Source organism: Theropithecus gelada, chromosome 14 (assembly GCF_003255815.1).
Source record: "Theropithecus gelada isolate Dixy chromosome 14, Tgel_1.0, whole genome shotgun sequence".
Classification (NCBI taxonomy): domain Eukaryota; kingdom Metazoa; phylum Chordata; class Mammalia; order Primates; family Cercopithecidae; genus Theropithecus; species Theropithecus gelada.
This window is the reverse complement of record NC_037682.1, coordinates 75,840,655-75,855,529: the sequence shown is the minus strand read 5'-3', so window position 1 is coordinate 75,855,529 and position 14,875 is coordinate 75,840,655. Positions and strand designations below refer to the sequence as shown.

The following is a 14,875-nucleotide window of genomic DNA, read 5'->3' as shown; positions in this document are numbered from 1 at the left end:
CCCGGGAGGCAGAGGCTGCAGTGAGCTGAGATTATGCCACTGCACTCCAACCTGGGCAACAGAGCGAGCCTTTGTCTCAAGAAAAGAAAATCATCAGTTTGTTTAGGAGTGAGAAGTGTCAGCAAGGTGTCTTGGATTTATTTTGGTTCTCTAAAAAGGGAAGTCTTGAGGGTTTAGAAGTGTGAATTATCTTTCATCAATGTGCAGAGTAATCACAATGTGAATTATCAAATTCTCCTCAATGTCCCTCCGCCCTGCCCAGTCCTTTGCTGCTATCTGCTGTGATTTTGTGCATTAAATAGAATGGAAATTGCTATGTCTTTTTTTTTTTTTTTAAATTATACTTTCTAGGGTACATGTGCATAACGTGCAGGTTTGTTACATATGTATACTTAATGCTATGTCTTTTTAACAACACTTTTTTCTAAATTATTTCTTAGGTTGTGCTAATTTTGTTGGTTGTGAAAAGTTGAGCTTTTCTGTTGCCTTCATTTTCATCTTATAGTTTGCCTATTTTAATAAATGGTGTTACATTAAAAAATTGTAAAGAAATGTTTACCACCAATTTAGAAATTGTTGCCTTTTCTGTCATTAAACTCGGGTACAAATTGCCATAACATGAAAACCTATGGAACTAGAATTATGATTAAAGAAATATTAGATGAATCATAAAAGAAAAAAGTATACACTAAAGTGGTTGCCTCTAGAAATGGAGATGGTGAGGGGACTTTTACCTCTTCCTTTTAAACATTTCTGAAACAGAATGCATTTGCCATGATCACGTATTATTCTTTTATAAAAAGTTAACCTTAACTGTTTGACAGAACAAATTATTTGGCATGTGAAGTTTGTGGAATTCAGCCTCCTATAGGTAGTAGCCTGGATCAAATTGCCTTTCCTGTCTCTTCTGGCCGGCAGAGTCATACTTCTGACTCATCAATAGCCTAGACAGTCTCTGAAATGACTGTATCTACCAAGGAATAGATCTGGAATTTTATAGTTTAAGGGGACTTTAGACTCATATAGCCTAACAGTCCCTTCCCTCCTAGAGAGGAGAAAAATTGAGGCTCAGAGAAGTAGTATGGCAGTCAGTCAGAAGAGAGTGGCACAACCAGATCAGGCCTAGCTCAGTGGACTCCCCAATGTTACCATGTAATCAATGCTTTCTGTAAGGAGTTCACCACACTAGAAAGCCAGGGATGAGGCAAGGAAAATTACCAAAGAGAATAAGGAGATGTTAACAAAGTTATTATGTGAGGATGAGGATGTGGAATTTAAGCATATAGATGTTCCAGACCTGATGGGGAAACAAAGTAGTAACCCCCATCTACCACCCAATGTCATTGTCAAATAGGATTGATGAAAAGCAAAATACAATTATATATTTTGAATGTATATAAGCTAATCAGTTCTTTTATTCTTCTTTCATAGCCCATGTCAACCTGCCCCATGAACAAAAGGAAGCAGAATTCTGCTATCCTGCAAAAAGCTAGTTTTTTGTAGGTTAGAAAACTATACCTACTGTGTGTTCATCAGAAAAACTTACTGGGGGTTTATCTTGTCTCCCTTTGTGCTCCAGTCATTGTCCCTCTTCTGGGGCAGACAGAGAACTCTGTCATTGGAGAGCACTTATTAATTACATTGTATTGACTTAGACTGAATTGATTCAAGAAAAATTTTAGCATTTGCTTCTTATTAAATTTGACTTAAGAATGATTTTCACCCTGGCAGAATTTGGAACTTTTAAGATGTTCTGTTTCTCTTTCGGTATAGGACCTAAAATGGGAGTTAGCAATAGCTAATTAAACTCCGAGCACTCTTTATTTCATTTTTGTCAGAATTCATTCTGGAATTGTATATGAGAAATAGGACAGTCAAGTATATTTTAAAACAAGGCTTAGGACTGTCTCACCAGGCTCAGGATGACAAGGCTAGGCAACTGACCAAAGAGATGGATTTTGCAACCAGCTGGCCCCATTTTATACCATGTCCCCAGAATCTCTTCTGAATGTTTTAATCTTTCAGCATATATTTGTCTATTACATTACATGTGTCGCTATCATCCTGTTTTCCCTCTAATTTTGAAGGCTCATATTTATCCCTATTTACCCTAGAAATCTAGGAAGCTCACAGAGGCATATTAAATGCATACACTAGAACATGGATAGATAAAAATGTTTCCAACCTGGTCAGACCATGGCACAAACACCACAAGATGAAATTTAATGTCTCTCATAACTAAAAGTGATTAAGACCATGAAAGTCCATAAACACCTGAGTAGGATACAAGGAGTTTCTGAGGCATGTGATACAATGTTAGACAGCCTGGTTTGGGGGAAAATTTTTTCTTCTATCAGAATAATATGCCTTATGAAATACCAAAATTCTCTGGCTTCCTTTCTTTCAGGTGAATGGCATTGACCTCCGTGGTGCATCCCACGAACAGGCAGCTGCTGCACTAAAGGGGGCTGGACAGACAGTGACGATTATAGCACAATATCAACCTGAAGGTCAGTCAGAACTCAAACTAATAATGTTCTGATATGTCTCTGTGTGGATCTGTACCCTCATTACTAATCATTTATATTAACTAGAGTCACCATCATTGGTGTTTTGTAAACCTACCTATAGAGAAAAATTGATGGTTCATGTCCAAAGAACATGAACCATGGCTTTGTTACCTCTAATCTTCCAGGAAAATATCAGGCAGTTAGAAAGGCCTATGAAAATATGAATTCAAATAAATAGCAACCAGCCTCAGCTTTATTTCATTTATATTCTTATCTGGTACACACTTTCAGTCACCAATGGATGCTGTAAAAACAGTTAAGACTTAAGAAGCAAAGGGGAGAGATTTCATCTACAGAAATAGACCAGTAGACCATATTCTCTCCTCATGGCATTAACTTAATTCTCATTAACACTAACATGGCTTTTGGAGGTTCTTGATTGGGATTTTCTTTACTTTTACTCCTACAATATCCCTTGTTTGAAATAAATCACTGTAAACCGTGAGACTCGGTGAGATCATATAAATTGGATTAGCCAACTTAAACTTGATGAGATATCCTAAATTGGATTATCCATGCCCTGCTCTTTGGTTTATTTAAACATCTGTTTCTGTGTTTAAAATGAGGCTTAATGAGACAACTGGTATGTTACTTATTGTATGGTTGATGTCTTAAAACATGCATATATAGGTTGCTCCTTTGGAAATGAAATGTACTTAATGTAAGCACACAATTATGGGTCAGATCTTGTTATTAAAAAAAAAAATAAGAGGAATATGGCTACTGTCTTCAAGAAATGAAGTGCATTGCTTTTGGTCCACATGGCTAGCAAAGAGGAGTGTTAAACAGCTGAACATGAGACTACAAGATGTCATCAAGGAAGAGCCTCTGTGCGTATGAGTATTAGGAGCTCCTTTTCAAGTGATGATTTGTTAGTATCAATGGGTCTATTGTTGTTTGGAAGCCTGAGGTTTGTGTCTTGCCTGTGACAGCTTAGATCTTATTAATGGTGGCCAATCACATGCTCTGCCCATGAATAAAGAAAATATTTTCTTCCATGCATGTTTTGACATGTTACTTTCAGTTGTGCCTGGCTTGAGAATTAGAATTTGCAATTAATCTATTCCAAAGTTTTAATAAATGTTTTCTTCTATGTGGCCTAGGCCAGATATGGCCAGAGACTGGGGAAGAGGGGATTTGCGATGGTGACAGATGGATGATGACAACACCAAGGAAACATTTTCTTCTCAGATAGTTTTGAAAAGTCTTTCTATTTGTTAAATATTAGTAGACTTGTATTTTACTAGGGATAAATGCTTTAAAAAGTATCCATTATAGCCCGGGCACGGTGGCTCACGCCTGTAATCCCAGCACTTTGGGATGTCAAGGCGGGCAGATCACAAGGTCAGGAGATCAGGACCATCCTGGCTAACATGGTGAAACCCCGTCTCTACTAAAAATACAAAAAATTAGCCGAGCATGGTGGCGAGCACCTGTAGTCCCAGCTACTTGGGAGGCTGAGGCAGGAGAATGGCATGAACCTAGGAGGCGGAGTTTGCAGTGAGCCAAGACTGTGCCACTGCACTCCAGCCTGGGCCCAGAGCAAGACTCCGTCTCCAAAAAAAAAAAAAAAAAAATATATACACACACACACACACACACACACACACACCCATTATAAAACTGAAAATTAAAAGATATATGCTAGCACCATTTGATTAACAAATTCTACTTCATATAGAGTAAGAACTTTTTCATCAGAATGTTCCATTTTCTTAATAGCTGGTTTTTTTCAGTCTCAAACTGTATACCCTTCACCATTACCTGACATGCAGCATAAACGTCCCTGTTTTCCTGTTTCTGAAAAATCTCATCTCAAACAATTCTGCAGACAATAAGATGGTTAGAACCATGGATACAGCAAATAGAAGCTCTTGATAATGATTTTAAGCTTTAAAGTTTACAGAAAAGGACAAACATGTCCCTGTTCTATCAATATAAACCTTCATCTTTCTACTGGAGCCTCCTTACATCTTGGTTTCCTTTAAGCAATAGGTTTAATTTGGATATTATTCTGTAGTTTATCAAGATGCTTGTTCAAAGCACATCCTATAAATCATATAAATTGATTTTTAAAGTGTTTGTAAAGAAACCTGCAAATAACAACAAGCTTTTTGCAAAATGCCAAAGTACAGATTGGATTCACAGAATGACTTCTCTGTTTTAATAGCCTAACTGTATACTAGTTTGTCGCAGCTTTAAATTAGCTGGAAATGTGGTAATGGCAACAGCAAGCAATCAGATTTTTTTCCTCTCCTATCCAAACTTTATGTGTAACTGAGCCTTAATTTAACTGCAGTTTTCAATGAAAAACTAATCGAATTGCTGTTTAGAGACATTTAAATTGTACAACAGTTTTAGGAAGTATTAAACAATTTACCTTTAAAATAACATATGAAATGAAGAGTGCATCATGAGATTCCGTTAGGAAATTCTCAGCAGGTCTCCTTTATCTGCACCCATTTTGTGAGTCATTCAACCCTTAAGACAGTGCTGAGAAAAGATTTTATTGACATTTCTTTTAGTATAGTCAAGAATTAGGCTTTCAGTAAATACACTGTTCAGTCATAATCAAATGCTTTATCAAAAATTTCCTAAATGTATTTCTCAGTATTATCAGATGCTCAGAAAAATCTGCCCCTAACCCCAAGTAATAAGCATAGTCTTTATCTTCAAGGATTTTTTAAATATTATTGGGGTGAAAGAGATTTTTATACATTTAATAGAGTATAGTTCCTGGTAACATATGATCAAATTGAATGATCTTAATGGCAGCGTTTCTAAGAATTATGGAATGTCAGAGAAAGGATAAGCCTGAAGGGGTCAGGACAGTGCAAGAGTGCACCATGGAAATGTGGAAATGGAGCCAGACCTTGAAAAATGGGTGAAATTTCTATTCAGGAATGGAGGGAGAAAGAATATCTTGCTAAACTACAAAATTGTGAGTTCCATGCATTGCAGACACCATACCTATATTTTGTTCACTGATAGCTCTATCTCTGGTGTCATACTTGATATTTCTTAAAGAGTTGCTGAACTAATGGATACAAGCCTACCATTCCTCAGTACTTGAGTTATCACTTAAAGGTAATTAAAGGTTGAAGGGATTCTTCATTTTCACTACTTGCGCTTTTCATTTTTGCTTCAAAGACATAAAGGAATTGCTAAAGAAATGTGTATTGCAAAGTATAAAACTATTTCCAACTGTGCTCCTCGTACTGCTTAGCATATTTTTGTGATAATTATAAATAATTTATAAAATTTATAATTACCATAATGTAGCAATAAATGTCATATTTGGCAAGTTTCACTTCACAAAGCAAGATCACAATTATACTCACTTCTGCTTAAAATGAGCTTGTCTCCAGTTGTCCATATTACTCTATCCATCCTCAATCTTATTTAGTGTCTGGTTTATGGTAGTAGAATTAACACCAGTTTGAAGAGTCATATATAATGTTTTTCTCTGGTGGTGTGATTGTGATTCATTTTTGCTATCTTTTAAAATTCAATTTTATCATGCACTTACTTTGAAATTAACATGTATTACATTCATAAGAAGAGGAAAATAATGAAATTGTTGTTTTTCTTTCTTTCAAGAGGATTACATGTTATACTTCAATAATAATTCCATTTAAACACTATGCAAAGTTAATTATTGTAAACCTTTAATTACCTATACCCAGTTAGTGAAGTTACTGTAATGCCACTTCACACAAGGAAATATAATGCCTTATACACATGTGCACCCATAGGTACCCCTTCCCTTTCCTTACCCTTCCCAGACACCTTCCCCTTTGATTTCAGAATTATCTTTCTAAGAGATATGACACCAAGATGCCTGTGCACAAACTCCTTGCCCTTCACAATATATTCCCAGCCAACTTCCGTGCTCCATTCCACACTCACCCCTCCACCACCCACAGTATCAGCCTTTTTCATTGTCCCCCTGCTACACAGGACTGCTCTCTGCTCTTACACTTGCTCCTGAACTGTGCCTTTGCTCTGTGGATTCCTCTACCCAGAACTGCCTTTCTCCCTTTCCACCTGCAGGATTCCTACTCATCTTGAGAGCCCTCAGATGTCAATTCCACTGCAAAGCCATCTTTAATCTGTTTAGTCAGCATTGATTGATTCTTTATCTGAGTTCCCCAAAACTGTATGTAAACACCTGGTGTACCCATTATCACAGTTTGCACACCTCTCCACTCAGGTGAGCTCCTAGACAGCAGGGACCCTTCTGTCACTCATTTTCTATCTTGTGTTAATCCATGCAATATGAATTTCACTATAGTTTATTAATGAGTTACTGAATGGGTCTGCTCTTATTTAAATGCAATATAATGTTTTCAGTGTGTTGATATATATTAATAGTAGGTGCTTAAGAAATGTTTGCTGAGTAAATATTGAAGGAATGACATGGGGTTTTTACATTAGATGCAGAGATGGTAACTGAATCCCTGGTTTGGACATTTGGTGTTGACACAGTTTTTAGATGGTCCCTTTTTGTTTTCAGTTACAAAACCTTTAGCAACCCTAGTAGATAAACTCCCTTTCCCCTGCATTGCAGAAAATCTACAGCTGTTGTTTTTGTAATATAGCACAAAGACAAGATAATTAAAGCACTAACATTTTTTTTTCAAGTTCTGAAACTCAACTTTGACACCATTGATGAATAAAAAGGGCATTGATTACAACCTAATTATACATTTTTCAAAAAAGATAACACAACATTTCCCCAAGTTAGATCAGGGCAAATCCGATCTGTATTTGCTGCCTTCTTTCTAATAATATCTACATTTATTGTGAGATAACTGATTAGGTTTGAAATAATAAGCCACCAGATATTCACTTGGAGAAGTAGGTAGGCATTAGCTAGTATTGGATAAAGCTCACAGTGGAGTTGATTAAGAGCCAAGTGGTCCCTATGAGAACCACAAATTCCTTTACCTTTAATATGACCTCTCAGGACATTGTTGGAGAGACTGCAAGGGTTTCAGAATGGCCTGCAGGTAGAAAAGAAGTCGTGGACGGTACAGTCCTTACCAGTGATCAGGAACTTTGGTAGATAGTGAAGGGACCTGATTTCATCCACCCTTTATTCTTTAATAAGGTACTTGAGTTAAAAGAAAATCCCAAAGAGCAGAGTTCATAATTGCCTGGAGACTCATAAGTGTAGTCTGGTTTATGGAATTGTGGCAGAGTGACTATGTGGTTCATTTATTCATTTATACATTCATTCAATCAATAGGTATTTTTTTCTGGATACTTATTATGCCTCAGTCCATGTTATAAGGAAATAACAAAACAGTGAACCAAAAAAAGGCCCCCTCAAATAAATGTAAAATGTGTCAGATGGTGATGAGCAGTATAAAGAAAGAAGAAGCAGGGGAAAGATGATAGTGACAGAGAAATATGTAGTGGGCAAGGAAAGTCATGCTAATGAGGTGATATTTGAACAAAGATCTAAAAGAAATGAGGGAGTAATCTATGCAGGCATCTGAAGGAAGAAATGAATTATTCTAGAGTTTTGTTCTACCAAATGTTGTCTACAGACCAAAAGCACAGATATTAAATGAGAGCCTTCTTAGAATTTTAAGATCTCAGGTCTTAACCCAACTCGACTGAATCAGAAGCTGCATTTTATCAAGATTCCCCAGATAACTTGTATGCACATTGGAGTTTGTGAGGCATTGCCCTAACACACTTGGAGACCTGTAAAAATTGTCACTTGTCACTGTTAGGTTGGACTCCCTCTACCTGGAGAACTGGGTAAAGTCACATGAGGCTGCACCACTAGATTTGATTTCTGGCATGTGTCACCCAATGATTGGTCATGGCTCAGTGGTTTTAGTAGGGATAGGTCAAACAGCAGGAGATCTAAGAATTTCATGTGCCATTCAACTCTACTTTGTCTAACCTGGCCATCTAAATACCAATGTCAAGCAAATTCTTGCTAGAACTCCTCAGCTAGTGAAACAATGAACCTATTCAGGCTTCATTGCCTTTAGTTATGACCTCTTCAGCAAGTGAGCCTAGAAGCAGTGAGCTAGGATGAAGTAACATTGATTCCTATCCTCACAGAGGCCTCTGTGAACCAAGGGAAAGTCATTAAGCCTTCACTATTAAATTTGAATAGCTTACTTCACTTTAATGCAAAAACTCATGTAAATAATCTATTTAACTCCTTTTAAATTGTGAGGCTAATTCAGAAGGAAAACTATTTCTTCTTTTCAGCAATAAGTGAAACTCTGATGTTATTTGCGGTAACCGCTGTCACAGAGCTTAAACCACAGTTGGACACCATGGTGCATTTCTCTATGGGGTCAAAGATACAATGAAAGCTTGACACGAATATACAGTTTATCCCCTGAAAAATATAGACATCTTCTGTACCTGAAGGTTCTCAGAAGTGAAAGTACATACACCATCCAAGAAGCATACTTACAATGCAAGACATATTTCTTTCTTTAAATCAGCATCTATGTAGGCTTATGCATATGAATGAGCAGCTGTGGCATGTTGAAACACTTTCCCAACTCACGTAACTGCATCGCAAATACCCAGGAAAGATTTTTAAAGTCCAGCTGTGGATCTTGATCAGAAATTGCCTCAGAATCATCAGAGAACATTTAAGATAAGCTTTCAGAACAGAGAGTACCATACACGACTTGGAGTAGACAAGACCAGTTTTCTAGTGCAAATTCCAGCTCAGGTGAGATAGAAGCATAAATTTCATTACTTGAAAGTTTTGTCACTAATATTATGTTTTTTCTTTGCATTTTTTAATACATAAGGAGAAATGAATGCACAACCTATTAAACTTGATAGATTCTATGTAGTTTAACTAGAATCACTATAAATAGAAATTAAAAGTTTTAGGAATCCTTAAATATCATCTTGTCAAGTTTACTCATTTCACAGATGGAGGAACTAAAGTTCGGCATCTAGATAGGAAAGCCATTTAATATTTTAAAATTGGTACAGCTGTTAAAGCTGAGACTAGCTGAGCAGTTAGTAATTTCCTTGATTTTTAAAATTTACTATAGTAGTTCATGATGGGGAGTGGCTTTAATAGCCCAAGGAATGGAATCCAATGAGATTATTATAATCAAATGGACATAAAGGGGTCAAAAAATTTCTGAGGGAGCCTCACCACTTTGTCATGCATACTGCATCACTTTCATTTCTAGCATGTTACTGTTGTTAATTGTTATTGTTCCTGTATCACAACTGAATGATGTATACATGACAGCATTAGTATAAGTGTAGGCAACTATTGTTAATTTTTAAAATAGCCACAGATCTGGAAATAGTTATTTTTCAACAAATAGTTCAAATATATTACACTTTTTCTCTTTTCAATCCTAACTTATTTGTGCATACCCTTTATCCAGCCAGCCAGCAGCTGCTTATCCATTCATTTATCTGTTATCAATTAGCTTATCTTTATAGCTTTAGTGATATTCCTTATTGCCAAATATTAAATTTCACCTCATATGTTACATTAATTCTGTTCTAATTAATCTAGTTATATTCTAATTTTTACTGAAATATTAGGAAAGAAACTTAAAAAAACTTTACATGACTCTAGATTTTTATTGCTTAGACATTTCTTTCTCCACAACTCTCTCCCACACACATACACATTCTACTAACAGCAAAATGCATCTGCCCGCAACTAGACATTTCCCAGGAAGTCTCTTCACTCATTGCATCCTTTTAATAGCCTTCTCCTAGTTGCCTTTGTTTCCTCCCCAACCTCCATCTAACACATAGCATTGTAGAATATGACCAAAATGATGATTCCTGAACAGTCTGCAGATTCATTCAGGAAAGGTCCTTTCCAGATTCCTTAATCATTAATCATGCTGCACCCCTCTCCCCATGCCCAAAAGTCAGTTTTTGACCTAGAGTAATATAATGAGGACAAAAGCAGGCATCACTTCCTAACTCCTAACGCAGAAAACTCTCTTCATCTTATTATCTATCCTGGGAATGCTACATCTTTAACTCATATCAAAGGGGTTAAAAATATTTACAAAGCTGATTATAGATTAATAATAGATATAGCCTCCTCTCATTGTATGATTACAGTTCCCATCCCCATAACAACTTTCATTCCATAATAAAGTGTATTTGTCTTTGACAGTTTCATCTTGTGATTTTATATTATTTGAGGGGTGTCTTGACATTTAGTGACATAAATCAGTCGCTCATTAATGCTGGAAAAAGCCAAAGAAATCCTTGTGCTAGAGACATTTTGACAAGGAGACCTCTTAGATTCACACCAATCATTAGCAACACCCAGATCAAATGCATGGAAATAAAGAGTTTTAATACTACTCTTGACTCTACAAGTTTATAAAATGAACACAGATCTTCACTAGACAATCCTTCAATTTGATAAGGAATTTCAGGGTGTTAGAGAACTGTAAAAGAATGTTCCACAGAGATATGCAAAGAGGACTATAAAGCAAGACGGCTTTAAAACTTTCTGACTTCACTTTGTATTCTGGGTGCCCAGTGTAGTTTACCCTCACATCTCTTTGAATAGCTATTTGTCATTCCTCAAATTTAATAATGAGTAATGACGCACTTTTCTCGTCCTGTCCCTCACTCTGCAACTTTATTGAGCATGCCTAAGTCATATCACTTTTCTGAACGTGGATTCCATTGCTCATTAATTAAAGTGGTTTGAGAGATTAGTTTTAAGACCCTTTCCAGCTGATGTTCTATGAAGTTTAGTTTATTGTGTCTTCTAATTAAAACATGCCATCGAATAACAATTATTACAAGCAGGTAATTTCTAAATGTTTCCTTTTTCCCCATACATTTTAAACACACAGAAATTATCTTTCACCCACTCGGAAGAAGGGGAAAGATCTGTATCTGTGTATTTGCTGTCTCTGTGTACCATGGGATTTGAAACATTCAATAATGATTTTAAGTTTAATTCAAGTAGAAGCATTTATTGTTTGTTGGGAGTTTGAAGATTAACAAGTTACTGTTCATGATCTTTTTGTTTATAGAACCATTGTGGCCTAAATCTTATCAGTTTAATACATTAAATTGTAATTGCTAAGCTTGCAAATAGATTTTTTGAGGTTGAAGAAAATTAATATAAAAAAATCAATTTCAGGACATTAAAGATACAGAAAGCTGAAATAGTGGAGATGTCTTGAACTGTCAGAATCACAAGTAGTGGCAGCTTTAGGGTAGAAAGTCAAGCCCAAGAAATAGAAAGTATACATCTTTAATGTGCTTTTTAGATTTCTAATTCACATAGAATTCCTGATAGACTCATTACCTAAGTCTTTAAAAGACAAACATTCCAAATTGCACTTTGTTTCAAGATAATCTCTTATTCTCTTCTCAGCTTCTTCACATTTATCATGTTCCCATTGCTAAAAGTAATTTACTTTATTAATAAAGAATTGCTGGCACATTGGTAAAATTAAGCAGTGGCAGGACAACATTCATTCATTCAATCTTTATTTGGCTAATATTTATTAAATTATTCCAGTGAGTGACATGCTGCCTTGCACTCTGGAGATACAATGGTGAGCAAAATAGACATGGCCCCTTCCTTCCCTAATGGACCTACAGTCAGCCAAGTAAAATCACACTAATGAATTATACAAAGTGAATGCTCAAGATAAAGAAGAGAACTTGGATCCAAAATCTTAAAGTCTAGGTACTCAAATGTACTCAGAGAATACTAAACCAGAGCAAACGAAGACAAACAAAAGCTCTGACCTAGAGTAGAGGGTCAAGAAGGCATTCCGCGGGAATAATACTTTCTTTAATCTGAAGGGTGAGTAGGCATTGTCAAAGCATAGCAGAAAAAGGAGTTGTGAGGAAGACTATTTCAGGAGGGAAAGATGTGTGAAGGATATCTGAAGGAGAGAAGATGGTACAATGGAGGGACTGAAAAGCAAACCAGGGAATGTGGGAGAAACTCTAGAGGAAGCAGAAGAGAGAAGCAGAGACAGATCACATAGGACTGTGTAAAGCACTCAGTTATTTCTCCTGAAAACAATGAAAGGACCTTTGAAAGGTTTTAGGCCTGAGGCTGGCAAGATCAGATTTGCTGTTCACAAAGATGGCTCTGGCTGCTAAAAAGAGAGTAGGCCAGAAAGCACTGAAGAAGCTGGGGTAGGACCAGTTGAAAGGCATGAGTCTAGTTGAGAGATGGTGCTGGTTGGATAAGTGCGGTGGCAGAGCAGCAGTTCAAGGATGCAGTGAGTTATGATCACATCACAGCAGTCCAGCTTGTGGGACAGAGCAAGACCCTGTCTCCAAAAAAGGTAAAATAAAAAATAAAGAGTGGTGGCAGAATAGTAGAGAGAACTAGATAGATTCAGGTAGCGATGTAGGTGATAAAGCCAATAGACATAAATATTGGCCTATAAATACATAAATTCATCCATTTCATGAAAACATGGAAAGCATGATTTACTAATTAAAAAACTAACAAACCCTTCACAGAAAAGCATGTTTTATTCATCTTTATATTCCTTCTTATTCCTTAGTACACTGTCTGGCCAATAGTGGGCATTTAAATGTAGGCAAAATTGGGAAAAAAAAAGAATAACGACAATGAACTTATTTTATAGAAACTCTGTTTTTTAAAAAATGTGTAGCTAAAGCAGAGTAAAATATAGATGAGAGAAGAAGAAAGATGGAGAGAGCATGGGACATGTTTATAAGAAAGAGAATAATTAAAACTCGCATGTATGAAGCACTCACTACATGCCTGACACCTTTCTAAAAATCTCTGCAAGTGTTAACTCATTTAAACTTTGCAAAATCTTATGATATAGGTTATATTCCCTTACTCATTTTACAGATGAGGAAACTGAGACACAGAAAGCATAAGTGGTTTTCCCAAGGTTAAACAACTATACAGTAGAGTAAAAAACAAAGTTTCAGTCTCAGGCAGAAAGGCTCCAGAACAACCCATGCACCATCCTGTTTCTCATAAAAGGAAGAAAATATAAACAGATTCATGCTGTGATAAAAGGGTTGAAGAGGAAACAGATAAAATGGTTTGGAATGGGTGTGGAGAAACCAAAAGAAAAAGATGCCAGGAGAGGGACATGGAGGGACAAAATTTATCAGACAAAGAAATAGAGTTAGGAGGGTTCATGCTGGTGGAGTTAGAGAGTTTAGCACTCAGTTATAAATGAGAACAGAGTCCGACAGTAGCAGCTTGGAGTAGGGCCTGGATTAGGAGCAGATGCAGGCTAGGAGAGTATGTTGTCTTTCTCTTTTTAAAATTGTTGTTCTTTTGGGGGATGCGGGAGTCTTGAGCTTGGCTCTAGGAATCGTTTGGCTTTAGGAATAGTTTGGTCCCAAGCTGTCATAAAGGCAAGCAGAGGGCTCACCACTTACTAGCTGTGAGACCTCAAGTGAGTGACAACCTCTCTGTGCCAGAGAGTCTTCATCAAGAAAGTAGGAGTAATAATCATATTGACCTTCCAGAGTTGCTGGAAGAATTAGTGAAAATGGGTGTAGAATGTTCAGAATGCAGTAGGCCATCGGTAAATGAGAGCTAGTGTAATTATCTTCAACACATATTTGAGTGAGCATTGCGCTCCCCTTTGCTCTCATCAGCCCTTTGCACCATACTTAGAACTATCCCTGAGAGGGTCAAAGAGCTTCACAGAGTTTGGGAAGCAGCAGTAGTTAAGAATTCCTTACTTCCTGCTGATGGGCCTGAAATATAGAAAGAAAAAAAAAAAGAATTCCTACTATGAAATCGGATAGATATGTTCAAATTCCAGCTCCACCATTAACAGCTCTGTAGCCTTGGAAAATTACTTCACTTCTGGGAATCTCATCCTTTATCTGTAAAATGATGATTCACACCTATCTCACAGGACGACTCTGGCGATTAAATGAAGTACATATAAAATGCCTGGCACTGTCCTGACAGATAGTATGTCCTCCATAAGTGATAACTGCCGTTATTGTCATAATTATCAGAAACACCAGAAACTCTATAATGTGGCTATTATGTGGAGAGAGAGATAATGAGACCCAGAGGGGGAAAGGAACTTGAGAAAACCCTTGGGAGACTGGGGATGCAGGCATTTACAGGATGTCTTCAGTATCAAAACTGATGCGGAGATAACGCCCTGTGTGGAAGTTTCAAATAAACTGTCCTCTGAAGAGTCCTGAGCTCTAGCAGAGGGATGGCAGGAGCAGGGATGGGGAGCGTAGGAGGAGACAACCTGACCTCTGGGCCCAATCCCAGAGCAACCTTTATTTGTTTTTCATGTTTGGTCTTGGATACATGA

The 14,875-nt window shown here is 36.9% G+C and overlaps 1 protein-coding gene across 11 annotated transcripts in view; it reads left to right on the top strand.

Annotated features, from left to right (window-relative positions):
• DLG2 (discs large MAGUK scaffold protein 2) overlaps positions 1 to 14,875 on the top strand; it is a 2,171,029-nt gene that overhangs the window by 1,833,451 nt on the left and 322,703 nt on the right. For all 11 annotated transcript variants that reach the window (XM_025355445.1, XM_025355443.1, XM_025355446.1 and 8 more), the window contains one exon: positions 2,408 to 2,510. In XM_025355445.1, coding sequence (XP_025211230.1) covers positions 2,408 to 2,510 — 103 coding nt within the window. The remainder of the gene's footprint in view (positions 1 to 2,407; positions 2,511 to 14,875) is intronic.